Source organism: Leucopleurus acutus (assembly GCF_964270905.1).
Source record: "Leucopleurus acutus genome assembly, chromosome: 17".
Classification (NCBI taxonomy): Eukaryota; Metazoa; Chordata; class Mammalia; order Artiodactyla; family Delphinidae; genus Leucopleurus; species Leucopleurus acutus.
This window is the reverse complement of record NC_139159.1, coordinates 82,829,811-82,852,920: the sequence shown is the minus strand read 5'-3', so window position 1 is coordinate 82,852,920 and position 23,110 is coordinate 82,829,811. Positions and strand designations below refer to the sequence as shown.

At 61.0% G+C, this 23,110-nt stretch overlaps 2 protein-coding genes across 2 annotated transcripts; both read left to right on the top strand.

Moving 5' to 3' along the window:
• Positions 1-14,007: 14,007 nt before the first annotated feature.
• LY6D (lymphocyte antigen 6 family member D) lies at positions 14,008-15,398 on the top strand (the record flags this gene model as incomplete). The annotated part of the gene is made up of 3 exons (XM_082858419.1): positions 14,008-14,059; positions 14,849-14,947; positions 15,163-15,398. 3 exons carry the CDS (start codon positions 14,008-14,010, stop codon positions 15,396-15,398), a joined length of 387 nt encoding a protein of 128 aa, XP_082714545.1.
• A 6,687-nt stretch (positions 15,399-22,085) lies between these two features.
• On the top strand, positions 22,086-22,847 carry LOC309974504 (ly-6/neurotoxin-like protein 1; the record flags this gene model as incomplete). Its single annotated transcript, XM_082859155.1, has 3 exons — positions 22,086-22,137; positions 22,352-22,453; positions 22,657-22,847. The coding sequence occupies 3 exons, from the start codon at positions 22,086-22,088 to the stop codon at positions 22,845-22,847; spliced, it is 345 nt and encodes a 114-aa protein (XP_082715281.1).
• Positions 22,848-23,110: the final 263 nt, after the last annotated feature.

The following is a 23,110-nucleotide window of genomic DNA, read 5'->3' as shown; positions in this document are numbered from 1 at the left end:
CCCAACCCCTGGGCAGGCTGGTACTTGGGACGCATTTCTCTGCCCATCCCCAGGCCAGGGCAGCCTCTGCCCTCCTGCCCTCCTCGTGCGGAGGATCCCCCCCTTCCCTGAGAGCATCTCTGCAGATAGCTGGGCCCTCTCAGGCCCCTGCCCCACAGGACTGCAGAATCTTTGTTGCAAACGGCCCTTTGAGAGTCCTTATGTTCAGTATTTCCCACATTGCCCTATTAGGGGAAGAAAATCTCTTACAGATCCCCAGGGATATAGACCTCAGTCTGAGAAACGCGGTGCCCCCTGGGAGAAATCCAGCGGACTTTGCTTGTGGGAGCGTTTTGGGAACCCACCCCCTTGCCTATTGCTCTGCACTGGCTCCTCCTCTTCTTTCAAGCCCCGCCCCTCGTCGCCCCTACTTCAAATGCAGCCCACCTTCTCCAGGCTGCGCACAGGGCTCCGGTGTGTTACCCGACAGATCACTGAATGCGGGTCCCCCAACCCCTCACATTCAGCCCCTCGTCCCTGCACCCCAGGACCAAGGGGTTACGGAGTAGAAATCAGCAACGCCCGGGGCAGGGGGAGCCCAGAGCCCCAGGAGCTCTCTCCCTCCCACAGACTGTCTGCTGCACCCACAGACCCAAGGCCTGGCTTCCGCCTGCTGGCCTCTGAGCTGGGTCTAGGGCCGGCCCACTGCCTGGTGCTGCAAACAAAAGGCTCATGGCCCCAGTCTGGGCTCCATCGTGCCCTTCCCAGCCACATGCCCCTCGAAGCAAGATCAAAGAACTTCCTCAGGCCTGGGCTGAGGGCTGAGGTGGAGTCTGGAAAGTCACCCAGCCTTCACAGTCCAGTCCATATCTCAGGACAGCTCCAGGCAAGGCTGGGCTTCAGGCCAGGGAAGCCAGGGGCTGCTGGGCAAGGCCTGGCTGCTGCCATGGCCCATGGCCGCAGGAGGTCACCAAGCTCGGAGGGATGAAGGAGTGGACGGAGTCGAATGGAGTGAATGGTGTGGACGGTGTGGACGGAGTGGGTGGTGTGGACGGATGAATGGTGTGGACGGAGTGGATGGAGGGGTGGTGTGGACGGAGTGGGTGGTGTGGACGGTGTGGATGGAGGGGTGGTGTGGACGGAGTGGGTGGTGTGGACGGTGTGGATGGAGGGGTGGTGTGGACGGAGTGGGTGGTGTGGACGGAGGGGGTGGTGTGGACGGTGTGGGTGGAGGGGGTGGTGTGGATGGATGAATGGTGTGGACGGAGTGGGCAGTGTGGACGGAGGGGGTGGTGTGGACGGTGTGGGTGGAGGGGGTGGTGTGGATGGATGAATGGTGTGGACGGAGTGGGCAGTGTGGACGGAGTGGGTGGTGTGGGCGGTGTGGACGGAGGGGGTGGTGTGGATGGATGAATGGTGTGGATGGAGGGGGTGGTGTGGACGGAGTGGGTGGTGTGGACGGTGTGGATGGAGGGGTGGTGTGGACGGAGTGGGTGGTGTGGGAGGTGTGGGTGGAGGGGGTGGTGTGGACACCAGGATTGCTTGTTCAGCGTCCGTCCCATCTCGGTACACAGATGTGCACAGTTTTAGGGGAAGTGATCAGAACTTTGTTTCCTTACCCACCCTTACCTTTTGGGGCCTGGGGTAAATGGAGAGCCAAAAGTATGACAGTTCTAAAAGAGGCTTTAAAAAGCTAAAATAAAATACCATCGAAACAAACTGGACGGGGACTTTCCTGGCGGTCCAGTGCTTAAGACTCTGTGCTTCCAATGCAGGGGGAGCAGTTTCAATCCCTGGTCAGGGAACTAAGATCCCATGTGCCACATGGCGCGGAAAAAACAAAAACCCAAACAAACAAACAAAATCTGGACCGTCTAGCGCGAGTCTAGGTTCCCGGCTCTGAGACCTGAGCTGCCCTGCACTGCAAGGCTGGCCCTGCGTGCGTGTGGCCCCAGCCTGTGCGCCAGCTCCACCTCCCACCCCCACCAACAGCTGCCCTGTGCCACACCTGGGCCTGAGGATGAGCACCCGGAAGCTCAGCCCGTCCTCTGCGGGTGGGTGAAGCAGCGGTCCCCCCACAGGGGTCCTGGGAAAGGGTACAGGCTCCAGGCGGGCGCCTCTAGGACACAGGCCAGGGCGGGGGTCTGACGGTGTTCTAGACAGAGGTGATTCTGCCGGGGAGGGGAAGGTGGAGAGAGGGCCGTGGGCACAGGCCAGGCTTGGGCGAGGGAGGGCCTGGAGGTATGTGTGGGTCCACCCTGGAGGCGGATGTGAGGGCAGAGTTACTCAGAGAGCCCTGCGGCCCAGTCAGAGTTGCATCCGGAAGGGTGGCTATAGTTACTGGGGAGGGGCTGGTAGCCGCCAGGAGAGAGGCTGCGCCCTGGGAGGGGATGGAGTAGAGACACCAGGAGATGTGAGCTCCCACCCCAAGACACTAAGTGGGGGCAGCCCCGTGCGAGTAGGCCATTTGCTGCATCCCCCAGGGCACCCTTGTCACCCACAGTCCCTCAAGCCTGGCCTGGAGGCCTGATGGGCAGCAGAGCAGCTCCCAGTGGGACGCCACTGGCTCCGCTTGTCCCTGGTCAGTTGGGCCCACACACCAGCACCCTAGGAGCTCACTGGAAATGCAGGCTCAGGTCCCACCCGGGGCTCCAAGTCAGAAGCAGCATTTTGCCAGAGCCCAGGTGATCTGTGTGCATCTGTGTGCAACGGATTGACAGGCCCGTCCAAAGCCAGCTTTCAGCCTGTGGTCCCTCAGTTTCCCCATTAAAATGCCTCCCTGCCGGCCCTGGCCCAAGAGAGAGGCCCAGAGGAGATGGCTATGCCTACTCAGAAGAGCTCTGGGGGAGCCGTGTCCCCCCAGACCCCAGGGCAGAGCTGTGACCCCCAGACCAGACCTCAGGGCAGGGCCCTGTCCTTAAGACTCCCAGAGCGGGTCCCCATGCCCGTGCTGCCTGCCTTCTTCCCAGCCCAACCTGGGGCCTCATGATCACTGCAGAGACAGGGAGGCCGAAGGCTCAGCACAGAGGGACAGGCAGAGAGAGGATTAGACCTTCTGAGAGCCCCTGGGGCCCCTGGGGGGCAGGGCAAGGGGAGGCCCGGGAGGCATGAGTCAGGCTGGCCTGGCTGGCCCAAGCTCACCTCTAGCTAAATTCCTAGGTCTGCCTGACCAGGAAGCCGGCCGTATAAAGGCCCCCGGTGTCGGCTGTGGGGGACACAGGCGGTGTCCTGTGTTCCCAGTCCTAGCTGGCAGATGCCCCACGATGAGGCCACTCCTGGTGTTTCTGCTTCCGGCTGTGCTGTGCACTGACCTGGGTAAGGGACGCTGACCTGGGTGGGAGGTGCCGGGTAGGGCTGGCTGCGGTCTGAGGGTCTGCGGCATCAGCCTGATGGGGGGCTGCAGGGATTGGGGGGAGAGGCCCTCGTGGCTGCTCCCTGACCAGCCAGACACGGAGACCTTGGTGTCCCTTTGGGCACAGTTTCTGGCATATCTGCCTCCTGTGGGGCGAAGGACCCTGGCGAGCGGTCCGAGGCGGCAGAGCTCTGGGCCAGGCAGGGGGACCTTGGTTCCAGTGAGGGTAACCAATTGTCCTGCTTTCCTGGGATTTCTGGGAGGGGGGACTGGTGCTAAAACCAGGGAAAGGAATCGGTCACCCCCCTTCAGTCCCAGTTCTGCCCCTACCTGATGACCTGGTTTTATGACCTTGAACACCAGCGCCTGATGCTTTTAAGGTCACCGGAAATGGGGCCTGAGGAGTGGGTGGTACAGCCTGTGATTATCAGCTGAATAATTATCATCCGGGGATAATTTCGGGTAAGGCCCGGGGGCGGGGGGGGGGGGCGGGGGCGGGGGCGGGGGGTGGGGGTGGGGGGAAGGAGCCACCTTGGGTATCAGTCCCAGATTGGGGGGGCTGGAAAGATAGGTGGAGGGGACTTTCGGGCAAGGGTGTGAGGCTGGTTCCGTGGACCGGGCAGTGGGCAGGGTCGCTTCTCAAAAGAGAGACTGGTGCAGAGGTGAGTAGTGGGAAGAGAGAGCTGGTGCTGGGGAGGCGCCCCACCGCCTGTGCCCCAGGTCCAGCTGTGGGAGCAGTAGAGGGGGCAGGCGGGCTTGGGGCGCCTCTGTCCTCCAGGGCTTAGCGCTCCTGGGAGGCTGACACCGGGGTAGCACAGGGACCTAAGGAGCACTAACCCATTCATGCTCAGCACGGCCCAAGGACGCAGGGACTATCTGGACCCCTGCGGGGGAAACTGAGGCACAATAAGGTTCTTGGCCAAGGGAAGCTAGGAGTCTCTCCCCACCCCACCAGCGCCCAGGACTTAGTTGCACACAGAGGATTAGGAGCGGCCGGGGGTCACCCTGAGACACAGAGGCCTATTCTTCTTGGGGAGTTCCAGAAGCCTGACCTGGGAGGTACGGCCTCCGAGCCCGGGGCGGGGGCTCTGGAGGTCTGAGCTTGACCTCCTGCTTGCCTGTGGTCCAGCCACAAGCGCCCCAACCCTCCCCATAGGCGGAAATAGATTTGACATCAGTTGACCCATGTGGGCAAGGACACCCCACGGGGCACCCCGCCCGGGTCCCCCACAGCCCCCTACCCCGAGCCCTGGCAGAGAGGCACCCTTTCCTACAGCGCAGCCCACGTAAGGGGCTCCTCGCTTTCCCACCTGCCCACTCGCCCTGTCACAGCTCCTGGGTCCTCGCAGCCTGGTCCCCGCCGGCCTGGCCTCCGCCAGGCGGCACCTTCTGCCCGAGGGTTCTTTCCCCAGATGACAAGTAAAAATCTGTTCATCTGTCCAGGCCCAGCTCCAGGGCCACCCACTCCAGGGAGCCTTCCCAGACGGCCCCCACCCTCTGTTAAGACCGTGGTCCCTCTCGGCCAAGTGTGCACAGAGTGTCTGTTGCACACTCCGCGCCAGCACGCTCGGGGTTACGCGCTGCACCTCGGGCGGCCACCCTTGGACGGCCTTTGGGGCCTCCAGGACAGGAGCCTTGTCCCGGTCTCCCTGTCGGTGGGGCCTAGGGCCGGCTGCTCAGCATTCAGGGGTGAGCCAGGACCGGCCCTTTTGCGGCAGACTCCCCATCGATCGGCCTGGGGTGGGGTGCACCAGCAGGCCCCAGGCATTGAGGGGCAAGGCCTTTCCTTCCTGTTAGTAAACAACACTTAACACCTACTGTGTGCAGGCAGCAGTCCTGAGCCTGGAGCCCCATCCTGTAGGTAAGGACACTGCGGCCCAGAGAGGGACGGGGCAGTGAGGAAGAGGACCCAGGTCGTCTCTGTCCCGGGGGAGCCTGCAGACCTCCACCCACCGCCTCTGCCCGCACTCCTGCTGCCAGACTGGCGCTCACACACACAGGGCCAGTGGAGCACAGCAGTCCCTGCCCCTCGGCCTGTCCCAGGGGACCAGGAAGAGGGGGCGCTCAGTCTAGCCCCAGGCCCGGGCCCCCAGGCTGCCCACCCCAGTGGCCGCCCGAGCCCCCAGCCCAGACTGACCACGGGTCTGCTTCCTTTCCTCCCAGCCCAGGCCCTGCAGTGCTGCGGCCTCGAGCCCTGCGAGCCTCTGGTGGAGTGCCCCGCCCAACAAGTACTGTGTGATTATGCGCCCTGGTAAGTACCCACGCCCCGCCCTGACGCCCTGCACGCCCTGCATGCCTGCACACCCCGCTGGCCTCTCCACCCAGACCCTCGGGGGACACCACGCCCTCCAGCAGGAATCCCCGCAGTGGGGCCCACCCCGGGGCTGTAGGGGGCAGGGACTACCCATCCTTGTTTGTAATACTCACGTGTCCATACAAGGGTCGGTTAAGAGAAACTCCTTCAGCAGCCCAACAACACCGTCACAGCAAGGCCCCAGCATGGGCTTCCCTGTTTGAGTGAGTCCATGTAAAATACTTGGGAGGGAGGGAGCAGGCGGTCCATGGATTCTGCAAGATGTGGGCACGCAAGGAGGGTGATGGCTGGGACGCCTGGCCTCGGTCGGCAGCCCGGCGGGGGTGCCTCTCCCGGGCTCCCCACCTCACATCATGGGTGGCAGGACCCCTGACCTGGGCACCTCGCACTGTGCTGGGACCCCGGCCTGCCCTGCCCAACCACACCCAGACCCTGCCTTCTCCAGGCTCCCCTCACGCCCCCAGGGCAGGCCCCTCCTTCCTCCAATCTTCAGGTCTGAGCAGCTGAGAGCTGAACTGGGGCCCAAGCTCTCGAGTAGGGCCTGCTGGTGACAGTGACAGGCAGGGTCAGGGTCCCTCCAGCCGCCTCGCTCTCCCACCTTCCTGTCCACTGGTCAGCCAGAGCATTTATGCATCACGGACCCACGGGGCCTCCTTCCTTCCTGCCTCCGGGGCTCAGGGTGCTGAAATCGGGGAGGGAGGGAGCCTCTGGAAGGCCACTGGCGCCCCTGCCAGCCCCTGCCAGGTGAAGTCAGACCTTTCCCATGGTACCCTGGTTGCCCACGGGTGGGGGGGGCATCGGTACTGGGAGGTGCCCCTACCTCCCCCAGAGGCGACCCCGCAGGGTGCTGAGAGAGAAGGAATAGAGCTGCAGGGCTGCTCTGAGCTGTCTGAGGCGTGGGGTCTGGTGAGTTTGCTCGTCCTCGGTCTTGGGGGCCCCGCTGTGCCTTGGAGGGGCAGGCGGCGCTTTATGGGGGGGTCCTCAGCAAGGCACATGCTCAGGTGGGGACGCAGCACTTCCCTCTTCTCTAAGAAGCCAACTTCTGTCCCGAACCCCCTGGGCCAGAGAGGCAGAAACATGCTTTCAGCAAATCCCACGCTGGGGGCTGACACGGCACCCCCCGGGTAGCCCCTCGGGGCCTCAGTGTACCCCGGCAGGGGTGCTCAGCTCTGTGCCCACCCCTGCCCATCCTACATCCCCGATCAGGGCACGCCAGGCGCCCGGAGCTCTGAGTCCCCGCCCAGGGCCCAAGGCCCCCGGCTCTCCAGAGGGTTTGCTCCTCCACACGTCTGCCCAGGGCCCTTCCTCAGGAGCCCGTCTACCTGCCCCAGAGGGAGGAAGGCCCTTCCTGTTCCCGGCAGCCACCTCTCTGGCCCCAGAGCCTGTGTGCCCAGCCACTGTTGGTCCCTGCTCCTGTGACAGGGCAGTGGTGGCCGTTCCGTCGGGGAGCACAGCAGTCCCGAGAAGTGCAGGGCAGCAGAGGTGTCAAGCCAGTGGGAGGGGCCTGCCCTCCTGTGGGACTCCTGCCCGCTGTCTGCACCCTGGGCTATGTCTGGGGGACAAGATAGGCTGAGGGTGCCCTGCCTTGCAATAAGGGTGTCAGGATTCCCTTGGGGGCCCTCCCAGCCCCCAGCACAGCCAGGCCCAGAGGCCCAGGAAGAGGTGTTTATGGGGCACGTATGGGGCAGCCATCCCAGCAGCAAAGGTGGAGCTCAGGGTTGGACCCCTCCACCCAGCCTTAGAAGCTTGGGGCTTCTTCTCTTAAGGAAAGTGGAAATTTCCTTTCTTGCCTCTCTTCTCTGACCAACCTTCCCTCTGGGGCAGGCCCCACCCCTACAAGTCCCAACGGAGAGCCACGTTGGACGCCACATGACGACTCATGGCCACCTCCTCCAAGAGCTTCTGCGTTCAGAAGTAGGGGTGTGGCAAGGGGGCTGTTTCCAGATGAAGGCCCTCACTCTCCCTCACTACAGATGAGCAAACTGAGGCACGGAGAGCCTTCCGGACCCTTTCCCGGCCCCCCAGCTCCTGGTGGGGGAGTGGTGGTCTGCACCCAAGCCTGAGTTCTCTCTATGCCCACCTACAGGTGCCCCCCAGTCATTAAATCAACAGACACTCAGAGGTCACGTGGACACAGACACCACGGTGACACAGCAGACCTGGGGGCCGTAGCCCGCAAACCGACAAGCAAAGGTGGGCCCGCAAGTTCTGACGGGGACTCGGAAGGAGGTCGGGTGCTGCAGGGCTCACTGGCCTCTCAGAGGGCGAGGTTGTGGCTGTGATCCTGACCACAGGCGGGCAGCCGGACGGCAGGTGCAAAGGCCCGGAGGTAGGGAAGGGCTGGAGGGACTTCAAGAGGACCCCCGGCGGGAAGACTGAGGGTGGGCACCTGACGTGCCAGCAGAGCAGGGCTCTCGGGCAGCGGGGCAGGGAGGCTGGCTCTGACCCTGGAGCCCCCGCTTCTGCTGCTGGTTTAGGGAGGAGCATTTAGGGGGTGCGGGGGTGGGGCCGTCTGTGGAAGGCTCAGGCTTCGACCTGTTATTTCTGAAATCCCTGAGGGAGGGTGGGGTGGGAGGGCAGGGAGGCAGCTGGAGCTCAGAGGGCTTGGGAGCAGGGGTGACTCTGCAGTCTTCTGGGCTAGAAGCCCAGACCGCCAGCCAGCAGGGGTCCTGGAGCACCAGACCCTCCGTGTGCCCTGGGCTTCGCAGTCAAAGCTGCTTCCTCTGTTCTGGGCACATCCCTGGGGGCTCCTGGGCCTCTGTGAGTCACCTTTCCTCCAGCCAGGGAGGCTGCCCCTGCTCCCTTCTTACATAACATCCGAAGTTATGACGGCACAAACCCTCTGATCCCTTGAGCCCCTGGGATTGTAGTCATGAGCTCCTGGCAGGCCCAGACTGGGACCCACCTCCCTGCCCCAGGGCTGTACCCACACCCAGAGAGGGCCGCAACAATATGCAAACTCCTGGACCAGGACTGGTGCCAGAGCCGGGTCCCTGAGGCCACCAAGCTGAGCAGAAAGCGTTGGAGCTGGGCTGTTCCAGACCCCAAGCTCAACAGCCGCCTGAAGCCTGGAGGAGCAGACGCCCGGCCCCGTGCGGACAGAGTGCCACTAGCTCCCAGGCCACGTGGCTGCTGCCGACGCCGCCCTGCTGGCTCCCATCGCCCTGTGCCTGGGAGCCGTGTCTGCGAAATGCAGGGTCTGCAGAGCGGCTGTCCACGTCTGAAATTGGGGTCTCACTGCAGACTGAAGACTTCCCCGACACATAGTCCCAATTCCAGACTTTCATCAGCTGTTTCCAAAAATCCTTTTTGTTAAATTCTAGGTTGTCCTGGCCATATTTTAGTGGGGCTTAAAGAGTGGCAGCACCCAAAAAAGGGTCATTTCCTGTTCCCAAGGGGCAGGGGACAAAGTGATAGGGGTGGAGGGTTGCCAAGGAAAGGAATTTCCACTGCCCTGTGTAAGAGGTACTAGTGCCAAAGACGGACAGATACGGAGCGCATGATTTATATTAGATATTTATTCCCCTCTTAAGGGTTAGGATCAGTGATGTCCTCCCAAAGCCCTTCTCCTCCCCAGTTAACATAATCTTAAATAAAAAGGGAGTGTCTGCATGTCAGGTGTTGCAAGTTCCAGAGCTGCCTGCCAACCACCTGCAGACCTAAGGCTCTCAGAGTCCCACCAGGTTTCACTCCGTGGTCTTTGAGAATTACTGTTTTCTCTTGTCAGGGGTAGGTGTGTGTATAAATGAGGAAGGGAAGAGGAGAGAGGAGAGAGGAGATAGAGAAACATCACTGTAATTATTTCCTAGAGGACATGTAAGTGGAATGAGTAGATGGGTAGATGGTGGATGGTTGAATGGATGGATGGACAGATGGATAGATTGATAGACGGATGGAAGATGGATGAATGCGTGGATAAAAGGAAGGGTGGATACATGGATGGATAGGTAGATGAGTGGATATACGGATGGGGAGGGTGGATGGATGGATAATGGATGGGTGGATGGACACATGGATAGATGGATGGATGGCTGCATGCGTGCATGATGGATAGATGAGTGGATGGGTGGGTAGGTGTTGGGAGCAAGTGAGGACAGAGAAGTGAGGGTGGAAAGTGAGAAGGGCCCTGTGGTCACTACCCCAGAACCTATACCCATGCCTTCACGGAAGGACGCAGCTCACACCTGAGGGCTTCGCCCTCATCACCCAGATCCCCAAGTCCCAGTGTCCTCTCAGGGACACAGCCAGAGAAGCTGACGGTCAGGGCCCGTGTGGGGCTCCGTGGAGAGGTGCCCAGTGCTGGCCCTAGGAGCTGCTGTGAGCAGGGCTCCTGTGAGGCCTCTCGCAGGGGGATTGGTCTCCCTTGGCCCTAGGGCTCCTGCCCAGCCACTCCTGGCCGCAGGCTGTGCTTCCAGGCAGGGAAGGGCTGCCCATGGGCAGCAGGCTGTGCTTCCAGGCAGGGAAACGCTGCCCATGTAGCTACTCCCTGGATTTTCCGTCTGGCCGAGCAGGAAAGAGGGGCCCCGCATGTGTGAGAGGCCAGCGCAGAGGGGCAGAGCCGGCCTTGGACCCCAGCCCCCGGCCCAGCCCAAGGATATTAACTGCACCCAGAAGCCTCGCCCAGCGATGGGGAGAAGGTGTCTCTGGAGCAGGGCAGCTGGTGGCCAGGGCCCCAGGGGATGATCTAGGATGGATGGGGCCACGCCAGGCCCTGGGCAGTTGGTGAGAGAGACCTACATCTAGGCCCGCGGCCCTGGGTATAAGGGCAACTCTCCTGCACCAGGAAGGATGAGTGGAGAGGCCAGGGTGAGCGTCAGAGCCCCATGCTGGGGGGCCAGGCCCAGCTCTGGCTCCCACTCACTGACTGGGTGACCCTGGGCAAGGCCCTGCCCTCTGTATGTCAGCTGAGGGAGGCCCCGTATGCTGCAGGTGTGTGACTTACAGGAACAGAGCAAGCCCAAGGGAGACCCCGCATCACTCCGCTGCCTGACTCAGGGGAAGTCCCTCACTCCAGCTGGGGAAGGAGAGAGAGACAGAAAGGGAGCATGACCCCCAAGGCCATGCACGGCCCCTGAGCCAGACCCTGACTGCCTTGCCGGGATGCCCTTCCCCACTCCACCCCGGGGAGAGCCCCCCTGGGTCCCTCGGCCTCCCTGATAGTCATGCTCACGTGGGGTACACACAGAGCATCACGTGTCCACCCCCTCGACGTCTCCCCAGCTAGTCAGGGGGCCCTGAAGCCTGGACCTGTCTCTCCTCGTTCAGTCTCCATTGCACCCTCTGTGCCTGGTACGTGCTGAGTCCTTCTAAAACTCTGTTGAAGGAATGAAGGAGGGGGTGAATGGGGTGCCTCGAGGTGGAGGGAGGTTTGGGGGTATAGCCGGGGCCGGGGCTGCCCTTATGGTGGCCTGAGCTGAAGAAGCCTGTCCCGGCCTGAGGTTTGGAGGGCAGGCCTGGGGGCCTTTTGGAAGGCCTGGGGTGCCTGCTGTGCCACGCTGGGCCAGGCGCTTCCCTCTCTGGGCCACACTCCTGCTCTGTGTAACCCCAGTGGCCCTGCCCCTCTCCCATGCCCCACACTCCTGCTCTGTGTAACCCCAGTGGCCCTGCCCCTCTCCCATGCCCAGGCTGAGACGAGGGGGAGCAGGCAGGAAGGCAAGGTGCAGGGAGAGGGCCCGGGCAGGAGAACCTCAGCTGCAGGCAGAGGCCTGGGCTTGTCCTGGCGTCTGGCTTCCTGGCCAGCTGAGTTCAGGGAGCAGGCAGGGCTGGGGGTGGGTGTAGGGGGTAGTATTCCCTCCAAGGCCTCTCCTGGGCGTCACGCCTGCTGGTACAGTCAGGTCTAGGGACCCAGGCTGATAGGAGGGCTCGGGTTCTGGAAAGCAGCTGCTCTCTCCAGCATGTGAGGGCGGAGGGAAGGAGGGGTCAGTGGTGACAGAAACAAGCCAGTCTCTGCCTCACTCCCGGATGACCTGGCGCCAGCCCGGCCCTCTCTGGCCCTTATTTCCTCACCGGTGAAAGGGGTTGGTAGGGGACGAGCTTCAGGGCTCCTCTCTCCCCTGAACCCGGCCTCTAAGACCGTGGTGGCCAGAGCACTGCCTGCAGGAAGCCCTCCCCGACTGCACCGTCCTGGTAACTCCCAGTTCTCTGAGAGCCCCAGTCATGGAATCACCCACTTTCTCCCACAAGTACAGTGTATCTGGGGTTGATGTTTCTGCTAGGAAGCCCCAGGAGAGGCAGCTCGCGTCCTCGTGGGCAGCCCTGCTGGGGCAAAGGCCTCCTTCCCACAGAACAGGACCAGCTGCCGCCTCTGCTCCAGTGTCTAGCCCTGCCACCAGGGCACACAGCCACGTAAAAGCCTGAGGTGCCTCACGGAGGTGGATCGGGGGTACAGGGCCCCCTCCAGCCCCACATGCAGGGACCCCGCTGCCCAGCTCCCTCACGCCCAGACCTCCATTCCCAGCCGGCTCGACATCCCTGGATCCTGCAGCGCCACCGGGCCCGACAGGAAATCCAATCCCCCAGACCTATTTTTCCAGCAGCTTCCATGACCCTTGGCCAAGTAGTCACCACTCCCCACCTGCCATCTGCCACCCCTCGCTAGTTGCCACCCTGTCACTGAGCCCTGTGCCCTGCTTCCCAGGGCCTCCTGGGCACCCTCCTTCCACTCCGAGGGAGGCCTCAGAGCTCAGGGTGACTTTCCCTCTCTGGATCAGGGCCCAGGGACCCCCATGTCACCTGCCTTGTCAATCCAGACCCCAGCTGCCTTAAACAAGCCCCAGGGACCAGCCAGTAGGCCAGGCAGCCTTTGCGGGCTCAGGTGGCTGATGCGGGGCTGCCTCGGGGGCTCCTGCCTGCCCCCACCCGTGCCCCCCAGGATCCTGGAAGGCACCGCAGCACCACCCCTCCACCATCGTGCAGGTCTTGCAGGTCCAGTGACTGCTTCAGGCTGGGCACACCTCTTTGGACCCCCAGCATCACGATATGCACCCCTGACTCGGCAGGGAGGAGATGAGGCCCAGCTCAGAAGCCAGCTTGCCCGGGGGCCTGCCAGGAGGAAAGGCCAGGGGTCTGTAGCCCAGACCTGACCGTCCTGAGCCTCTGCTCCAAAGAGCCTTAGGCTGGCCCAGATCCCCACAGCAGGCGCTGCCCCACCAGACCCTCAGGGGGATGTCCACCGGCAGGTTCGGCTGCTGGCAGCGGCCCAGGGCCGACCTCCATCGGTGCCCCGGCCCCACTCAGCGTCATCACAGCCTGCCTCTGCGGGTCCCACCCGCACCTCCTAGCAGGGTCTGCCGGGCACATTGGAGAAGTAGTGGGGTCCCAGGGCCAGCAAGCAGACAGGGAAACCTGTGGGGAGAGGGACAAGGGAAGGGGGAGCCTACGCGCAGAGGCCCGAGTCCTTCCTGTGAGCAGCGCTGGAGGGGGAAGGAGCGGCGGGACCTGCCCGGCAGCCCCCAGCCGAAGCCCGCACCGGGCGGGGCCCTAGGCCTGCCTGGAAGAGCACACTGCCTTTCAGGACCAAAGCAGACACGGAGAGCAATTATCACAAGGCAGGACCCAGGCAGCTGCTGGAGGAGGGCCGGGCTGGAGCATGGCGGAGGGAGCACTTGGCGAGGAGGGGGCCTGGGCCTGGAAAGATGGGAGGCAGGGGCGGTGGAGACGGCGGGGGGTTGAGTCTTTGCCTCCCCACCACCGCCTCCCCAGCATCCAGCCCCTGCCCATCCTCCGAAGCCCCCGGCCCCGCTGGACTTCACATCCCTCACCCAGTTGGTGCTCACCTCTCCGCAGGCACATCTGGCATCCACGTCCCTGCCCCGAGGGCTTCTCTTTCCCCTTCTCCCGAGGTCCAGACATCTTAGTGAACACTTCACTTCCCTAGGGTCTTTTCCCCAGGACCCCTGGGGGTCAACCTAGCAACCCAGAGCCCCCGGGAGCCCAAGAAGGCAGGGCCTGAACCTCCTCCTGCACCACGCCCCTCGGCCCCGAGCACAGCACTGGGCACCCCCAGGGCAACCACACAGGCTTGGGACTCTGTGACCTTATCTGAGGGTGGAAGTCAGAGACAAAGCGGAAGGTCAAAGACAAAGTAACCAGAGCTGGGCAGAGGACAGAGAAGAGGCAGGCTGCAGAGCCAGCTGAGGCCTCTGTCCACAGCCCAGAGAAGGGCAGGCGGTGGGGGGTGGTGGGGGGTGGTGGTGGAGCGCAGGCAGAGATCCCTCCAGCTGGCAGGGCAGGGGTGTGCCTCGCTGGAGGGCATGGGCCAGGCCGGAAGGGGCAGGTCCCCGCCCCTCCCTCCCACCAGCGCCGGTCCCAGCTATAAGGCCTCCGGAGAGGAGGGGCTCCCACTGCCCCGGGAACACCCGAGATGAAGACAGCCCTGCTGTTCCTTGTTGCCCTGGCTGTGGCTTCTGGGCCAGGTGAGGGGCTGGCTGGGGGCTGGGGGCAGTGGGGAGCCGGACCCTGGAAGCCTGGAGTTGCTCGCCTCTAGGCACGGAGAACCTTGGCGTTGTGAACCCTAGAACAAAGTGAACCCCGCATCTTAATTTTGTGGGATCACAGACTTAACAATATTTCAGAATCAGAAAATCAACCCCAAGAATCAGACATTCTGAGAGGGAGCGATGCTGGGAGTTGTCTTCAGATGCCTCTCCTGGGGAAAGACAGATACTCAGGGTTCAGCCCCTGATCCCCCTCTCCAGGGCCCAGGGCCCTCCTGGGTCACCCTTCCCCCTCCCCCCCGCAGGCTCAGCATGGCCAACCTGACAGCCTCCGGGGCCCCAATGCAGCCTCAGGTCCTCACCGTGGGCTCCCCACCAGGAGACAGCCCCCAGGGTGGGGACTGCAGCCAGGTCCTGTGAGCCACTCTTAGCAAATCCCAGAGCCTCTGATGCCCCTGGGGAAGGGTCTTCAGTGCGCCCCATACTGGCCACCTCCTCACTGGTCCTCTAGGGATGCCCGGCACTGGACAGCTCCTCCGCGTGGGCTGCCAGGGCCCCAGCAGACAGGGACTGTCACCTCCTGCCTCCTGAGGCTGTGTGCAAGACCTGAACCCTGGCGGGGCCCAGGGGCCTCAGAGGCGACTGGCCTAGGGCAGGGGTGACAGAGGGCTCTGTCCAGGAGTCTTTTCTGGCAGTAAACCCAGGCATCCCTGTCTCCCTGGGAGGTCTCCCCGGGGCCTGCTGAAACCCCTACACCCTCGCCCCCAGCCCAGGCTCTCCAGTGTCACGTATGCACAAGCTCCACCAACTGTGAGAAACCTCAGAGCTGCTCAGTCAACTCCAACTTCTGCAAGACGGTGACCAAGGGTGAGCGATCTGGGGGAGGGGAAAGGGGCCCCTGCAGGACTCTCCAGGGCTCTGTCCCGGTGCCCCAGGGCTTGGAGGATCATCCCTGGGGAGGATGGTGGGAGTGATCTCGGTGACTGACCGGTCACGGTGGCGATGGAAGCTGGGAACTGGTACGTGGGAGGCCCTGGGGGTCGGAGGCGGTGCCTGGCCTGACCTCGCCCGCCCGTCCCCAGTGGAGCCCCTATCTGGGAACCTGGTGGAGAAGGACTGCGCGGAGTCGTGCACGCCCACGCACAACCTGCAGGGCCAAGTCAGCAGAGGGGCCTCGGCCACCCTGTGCTGCACGGGCGACCTGTGCAACGAGAGTCTGCAGAGCGCTGCGCCCGCCCGCGCCCTGCTCACCAGCGCCCCCCTCGGCCTGGCGCTGGCCCTGGGCCTCCACGCCCTCACCTGGGCCGCCAGCCTGTGACCCTCGGGACCGGGGCCCCACCCCCTCCTCTCCCTGGCCAGGATGGGGGCTCAGACACCCTGGCTGGGGGCTCCCCTGGAAGGTCTAGGGCAGGGCGGTGGTGCGGCACGAAGAGCTGCTGGCTTGGAGCCGCCCCTCCCCCAGCACAAGAGGACGCCCCTCCCTGAGCAGCGAGGGGAGGAGGGGGGACAGGAGGCATTCGGCTCCCTTCAGGCTTCATATTCGTTCTGTTTGGTTTCCGTTTATTTTTCTACCCAAAGCCCTGCACCGGAATAAATGGTTGCAAACCAGCGTGGTCATGTCTGTGCTAGTTCCGGGAGTAGAGGAGGTGGGGAGGAGCCATCCACACACACCGGCCCCCAAGTCCCAGGGTTTGTCACCCAGGGCCAGTCTCGGCAGCGTGCATGATGCCTGGAGGGGCACCATCACCCTTCACCCCCGGAGGGGACACGACCCTCCCCAGACACCTCCTCTGCAGCCCCAGACAAGGAGGGCCCTCCTGGGGGAGGCCTGAGTAGGCGCGCTGGCAGAAGTTTGTCAGTGGAGCAGTGATGCGAGGCCGTAGCTCTTCACCAGGCAGCCACCAGCCTGCCTGAGACCACGCGGTGGAACCCCTCCCTGCAGGGCCGCCCCGCCCACCCTGCCAGCCCTCCCCCCACCTCTCACGGCCAAGCCCCGCCTGCCCAGGCTCGCCCGGGTCCCACCTTGTCCTACCAGGTGACCTTGAGCAACACCCTCTGCCCGCGGCAGGTCTCTCCCGCTCCGCGCTCCCGTGGGCTGAGATCCGACCTTAGCTCCTGCTGCGACGGGAATATTCCGAGGACCAGCGCCCCCCCCCCCCCCCACGGTGGCCACCGGGGAGCCGGGCCTTGGGAGGAGTTGCCAAGGGGGCATGCCTCTCCCCTCCCTCAGAGCTCACTGTGTGCCCTCGGCACCCGGCACCCGGGGCAGGGAGTGGAAAGGCCGGATCAGACACACGGGCCACTGCGGTCGGACAGACGGGCGGGGACGCACAGGGCGCGGACCATCCCGAGTCCTCGGGATATCCCACAGCAGGCCGGCCGTGTGGCTGGGATTTGAATCAAGAGGTGGGGGGTCAGGGACATCCGCCTCCGGAGAGGGGAGGGTGCTCTGAGCTGGGCCAGCTGGAGCCAGGGAGGAGAGTGCCTCCTGGTGCCAAACTCCGGAGAAGACCCTTCACCCCCCACCTGGAAGCCAGGGGTGCGGTCAGCAAACTTGCGGGGGCAGAAGGAGGAGGAGGCTGCCACACGGGGTCAGGGAAGGCTCCGCAGAGCAGCCATCCCTGAAGGGACACCGAGGCCACCTGGGGCCCAGGTTAGAAATCCCCGCCAGGTGGAAGAAGTTAACTACAAGATGACCAGGCTGTAGCCATGACATAAGCTGCCACAATTCTGAGAACTGGCCTCAAAGAAATGGGAACAAACCAACCCTGGAAACGAAGATTAACTGTACTTAAAACAATCAAGATGACGCTGATCAGACCACTGATAGCCAATTTCAAGATGACTGTCAGTTGATTGATCTTCTTCTATTTCCTTGGTTTTTTGGCTCTTATTCTTATCATTTCCTTTATTTTGCTTACGTGCGGTTCGACTTACTCTTGTTCTAGTTTCTGAAGGTGGGATCATAGGCCATTATGTCGAGAACTTTATTTTTTCTCATACAAGTGTTAGTGCCAAAATTTTCCTTCTAAACACTGCTTTAGCTGCATCCACTAACTTTGATATATTGTGTTTTCATTTTCATTCAGTTAGAAATACTTTCTAATTTCCTTTAAAATTTTTCCTTTAGCCCACCGGTTATTTAGAAATGTGTTGCCCAGCTTCTAAATATTTGGTGATCTTATTTTTCTGTTCTTGATTTAATTCCATTGTAGCCCAAGAAAATAATTTGTAGGATTTCAATCCCTGTAAATGTGTTGAGATTTATTTTGTGGCCCACAATAGGTCTATCTTGATTAATATTCTGTGTGTCCTTGAAAAGAACGGGCTCTCCTTCTGTACTTATCAAGCAGGTCACATGGGCTGGTAGTGTTGTTCAAGTCTCCTTTATCGTTATTCATTTTCTGTTGACTTCTATGAGCTCTTAAGAAAGGAGTGTTGGGCTTCCCTGGTGGCGCAGTGGTTAAAAATCCACCTGCCAATGCAGGGGACACGGGTTCGAGCCCTGGTCCGGGAAGATCCCACATGCCATGGAGCAACTAAGCCTGTGTGCCACAACTACTGAGCCTGCGCTCTGGAGCCCGCGAGCACAGCTACTGAGCCCACGTGCCTAGAGCCCATGCTCCGCAACAAGAGAAGCCACTGCAACGAGAAGCCCGCGCATTGCAACGAAGAGTAGCCCCCCACTCACCATAACTAGAGAAAGCCCGCGTGCAGCAACGAAGACCCAATGCAGCCAAAAAAAAAAAAATTCTCTAAGAAAGGAGTGTTGAAATCTCTGGCTGGAGTCATGAATTTTCATTTTCTCCTTTTTGTTCTATCAGGTTCTTTGGCTTTGTGTGTTTTGAAACTCAGTTGTTAGGTGCATAAACATTTAGGATTGCTACGTCCCCTTAATGAACCGACCCTTTTATCATTATGTAACGTCCTTCTTTATTCCTGGCTATATCTATTGCTCTAAAATCCACTTTGTCTGATATGAGTGTGGTCACTCCTGCTTTCTTTTAATTACTGTGAGCCTGGTGTCTCTTCCTCCGTGCTTTGCCTTTTAACCTACATGTGATCTTACATGTACAGTGGACTTCTTGAGCGCAGCAGAGACATGGCTCTTTCTCGTTTTATTTAATCTGACCACCTCTGCTCCCTAGTTGGGGTGTTTGGACCTTTCAGTGTGATTAGAGGCATCATGGGTTTAACTCTCTCGCCCCGCCTTCTGTCTTCTCTCGTCCCACTTGTTCTTTTTCCTTTCCCCTCTTTTTCTGCATTCTTGTCAATGGCCAGATTACTCTCTGTGATTCCATTTTATCTCCTTTGTTACTTTATTAAGTAGAGCTCTTTGATTTTTCTTTTCTTGCTATTTCTTTACTTTTTTTTTTTTAATTCTAGAAAAGAATTCTTTTTGCCTTTGCACGTCTGAAAATATCTTTATTTCCCCTTCACTTTTCAGAGATGTTTTTGGGGGGCATATAATTCCAAGTTGTTTGTTTTGTTTTTGTGTTTTGGTATTTCAAATATTGCTTCACTGTGTTGGCTTGTACTGTTTCTGACAAGAAATCTGCTGGCGTCCTTTTCTTGTGCATCACACAATGTCTGCTTTTAGTGGTTTCTCTTTATCACTGTTTTTTAAAAAAATTTTATTTATTCTTGGCTGCGTTGGGTCTCTGTCGCTGTGTGCAGGCTTTCTCTGGTTACAGCGAGCGGGGGCTACTCTTCGTTGCGGTGCATGGGCTTCTCATTGCAGTAGCTTCTCTAATTGCGGAGCACAAGCTCTAGGAGCATGGGCTCAGTAGTTGTGGCTTGCGGGCTCTAGAGCGCAGGCTCAGCGGCTGTGGAGCACAGGCCCAGTTGCTCCACAGCATGTGGAATCTTCCCAGACCAGGGCTCGAACCTGTGTCCCCTGCACTGGCAGGCAGATTCTTAACCACTGCGCCACCAAGGAAGCCCCTATCACTGGTTTTAAGCAATTGATCACGATGTGTTTTGGTATAGTTTTCTTCAATTTCTTGTGCTTGAGGTTCATTGAATTTCTGGGTTCCATGAGTTTATAGTTTCCCTGAGGGGAATTCAGGATAGAGGAAAACTGGATACTTGCCCTAAATAGCTAAGATGCACATCAAAGGAATAATTTCAATGAGCCCAGACTCTTGCATCTTCCTGAACAGAGAAAAGCACTAAAACCATTAACTTGCGATGTCTGCCTTTTGTGACTAGCAGTGATCTTTTGATGTTTGAGTACGTTTGTTTGTTTGTTTGTTTTTTCCCAGCAAGAACTCCTATATGTCCCGGCTCCTCCCTTACCTCTTTGGACCAGTTCCTCAGAGCTGAGAGGCTGTCTCCTGGGCTATAGTCCTCAGTAGGGTCCCCAAATAAAATATTAACTCCAGACTTTTAGGTTGTGAGCGTTTGTATTTTTTTCAGTTGACACAAGGTTTCTCCTCCAGCCCTGTGTGAGCTCTGGGAACCCTTGTGCCTGCTGCTTCCACGTCTTGGGGTTGGTTCCTCAAATGCGTGCACTGATGGGCCCTCAGCTGAAGACACACGCACCCTCTGCTGACCTCCCCAGCCCTGTGGGTTGGAGAGGGGACAGTTCTCTCCTCTCTGCCCTGTGAGATCCAGCTGCTTTGGCTTCCCTGAACTCTCCTCTCCTCAGTCAGAGAGTCCCGGGCTCTGTCTGGGTTTCCCCTCCCTGCTCTGTGGCCTGCAGCTCCTTTGTCTCCCCCACCTCCAGGGTCACGGCCCCTGCTGCCTGCTGTGCGACCTCGGAGAACCGTGGCTTCATTTATTTTGCCCCATTTTTCAGTTGTTTAAAGGCAGGAGGAAAATCCAGTTGCTGTTACTTCATCATGATCTGATGCTGAGGCCCACAGCATATGCCCCAGTGGAGTGTGAGCTTCATGACCGCGAGAATATTGGGGAATGTTTGCCCGTTTTATCTCCAACTCCTGGCACCCTGAGGCATCTCAGGGACTATTAGGCAAATAGGGTGACCAACCATCCCAGTCTGCCCAGGGAGAGTGCCCACTTCGCTCTGGAGGCTCAGGGCCTAGGGTCCCCAAAGTGGTTCAACTCTTTTAAAGAAAAATAAAATTGAGGGTCAAAGAAAATGTTGCATTTTTTTTCCTCACATTAGAAAAAAAAAAATTTAGGGCCCATGAAAATCTTAAATTTTGCCTTAAACATTATTATTACCGTGGAAGGGGGTCCATGAAACAATGGGCTTCTTTCAAGGCTTGCTTTTACGCTTTGTTAGGAGGGACCTGGTGTGGGGACCGAGGCCCAGAGATGCTAGGTAACTGGCCGAGGTCACACAGCAGGTAAAGCGGGGCCACGTGGGGACTCAGAAGCCGGATCCAGAAATCAGCGTCTCCCCACCCCCCCACCCCTGGCACTCGCTGCAGCTCCGCTAACATCCCTGTACAACTGGGCTAAAGGAAGAAGGGGCACGGGCTGCTGCTGGGGTGCGGGGCTGACGAGCAGCACGGGGGGTGAGTGGGCGAAGGGCGGCGGGCGGAAGCAGGGAGAGGGAGGGAGGGGCAGAAGATTCCGTCCCCGTGCCCCATCGCGAGGTGCACGTGCGTCTGAGGGTAGCGCGGGTGTCACTGCGGGGGCCTAGGTCTGGGCGCGGTTGGCCCTCCGCGGGGGGGCGGGGGGTCCCGCTCCCCGCGGGAAGGACGAACTCGCGGGCGGGGCGGGGCGGGGCGGGGCCTGCGGTGAGGTCACGCGCGATGGGCGGTTCTGCCGCGGGGCGGCGGCGCGGCGTGGGCACTGCGGGGCTCAAGGACGGACGCACTGTCAGACCCGGGCTCGCAGGGCCGGCGAGGGGTGAGTCCTAGGCGCAACGGGGGCTCATGGTGGTGAAGGTCATGGTTGACGTCCCCCCGGCAGCTGCCCGAACTTGGGACCGCAGTCTTGGGGGCGGGGCTCTCCGGGAGGGGGCGGGAGGAGCTGGAGCCGCAGGCCCGGCCTTGCTCAGACCTTCGACATCCCGAGGTGCACGCCCGGAAAATGGGTCATGGAAGATGGATTTGTTGTACTCGGGAACGGGAGGGTCTAATTTAGTTCCCCGAGGCGGGAACCCAGGGCTGGACTGTCCGCGCGGGGAGGGGAGTCGTGCTCCAGACACCCCCCAGACCCTTTCCGAGAGAGTGGGCATCTCCGCTCCAAACAGCAGATCCAGACTGGGAAGTTCTTGTCTTGCCCAAGTGCCCTCCTGGAGTGCATTCAAAGCACATTCCCCCACAGGCTGGACAGAGTCCGCTGCAGATCGGGGAAGCCCTGTGCCCACCCCCACCCCACCCCCCGTCGGCCGTCCCCTCGTGTCTAGGCAGCCCTTGGCAGGGGAGGAAGTGGCTCTGCCTAAAGAGGCCCCTGAGGCCCCTCCAGACCCGGCGCTGGGCCCCTGTGCAAGGCCTGAGCTCTGCAGTACTGACTCAAAACCCCAGGCAGGGCTCTGGAGGTCTTCCGGGAGAGGGGCCCCTAGCTGGGCCCTGAAAGTGTCAGGAAGTGGGGGGGCCCACGTGGGGACACGCCAGGGGCAAAGGGTAGGGGTAGCAGTGAGGATAGACCCACCCCTGGGGCCCCAGGGCCCTGGGTGGGAGAGGGCTGGGTACCAAGCTCCTGGGCCCCTGCATCAACCATCCCCGGTAGACTGTCGGTTTGGCTTGGCGTTCAAGGCCCCTCCAGACTTCTGGCCTCCCCTTGGCCCCCCACCCCTGCTTCCTTCTCATCTCATTCGTGTCTCCTCCTCCAGAAAGTCTTCCCTGACTCCCAGGCTGAGTTGGGGGACTCCTCTGCACAAACCTGTGGGTCCCTCAGGCCCTGCTGTGACCACCTGTCCTCATCCCCCTCTGTGCAGGGCTATAGCGCCTCCAGTCGACCAGGAGCTCCCAGAGGGCAGGGGGTTGTCCCACCCTCTCTGTGCCCTGCCCCAGCCCTGGCGTGAGTTGAATCGAAGACCAGCTGCTCTCCACTTCCCTGCTCCCTCTCTGCCCTCTCACCTCCGGCCATGGTGCCCCTGTTCGCCCTGTTCCTGGTGGCCTTGGTGGGCCTACCTGTGGGTAAGATGGATGGAGAACAGAGGGATGGACAGACCCACCTTTGGGGGCAGGCAGGCTGGAGGGGGTGGGGGCGGAAATCCCAGTGACCGCCTCTCCTCCCAGCTCTTCTGACCTGGGGAAGCTGACGGGACCAGGGGGCTGATGGGCTGGAGGAGGGGGCCTCTTGCTGTTCTCTGACCCCAATCTCCCTCCGGCCCCGGCCCCCGGCCCCCAGCCCAGGCTCTGGACTGCCACGTGTGCGCCTACAATGGCGAGAACTGCTTCAACCCCATGCGCTGCCCGGCCATGGTCACCTACTGCATGACCACGCGCACTTGTGAGTTGCTGGGATGCCCCTCACAGCCCCGCCTGTGGAGCACGGTGGCGGGTGGGGGAGTGTGAGGGAGCTGAGGAGGGAGGCTCCCACCTGCCCCAGGATCCTTTTTGGGAGCTCCTGGCTTAGGGGAACCTGGCCGAATGGCCCTGCATGCTGGGGTTGGCCCCCTCAGTGTCCTGGCCCACCTCCCCCTCCCTCTGCAGACTACACCCCGACCAGGATGAAGGTGAGCAAGTCGTGCGTTCCCAGCTGCTTTGAGACCGTGTACGATGGCTACTCCAAGCACGCGTCCACCACTTCCTGCTGCCAGTACGACCTCTGTAACGGCGCTGGCCTTGCAGCCCCTGCAACCCTGGCCCTTGCACTCCTGGCCACCCTCTGGGGTCTGCTCTAAAGCCCCGTCCCGCCCTCCACAGACTCACTCAAGGGCAAAGTGCTGAGCAGCACGGTCCCACCCTCTCCCCCTGCGCACTCCCTCTTTGCCCTCCCCAGACCCCCCCCCAGCCACATCCAGGAATGTCTGCAAGAGGACTCTTGACCTCCCCCAGCTACCCGGGGGTCTGCTTCCAGGTCATGACCTGTTGTTTTCAGAAGGCTGATGTGGGACCACACCTCCCAAGGCATCTGGCTTTGACGGGGCAGCTCAGCCCCCTCCTC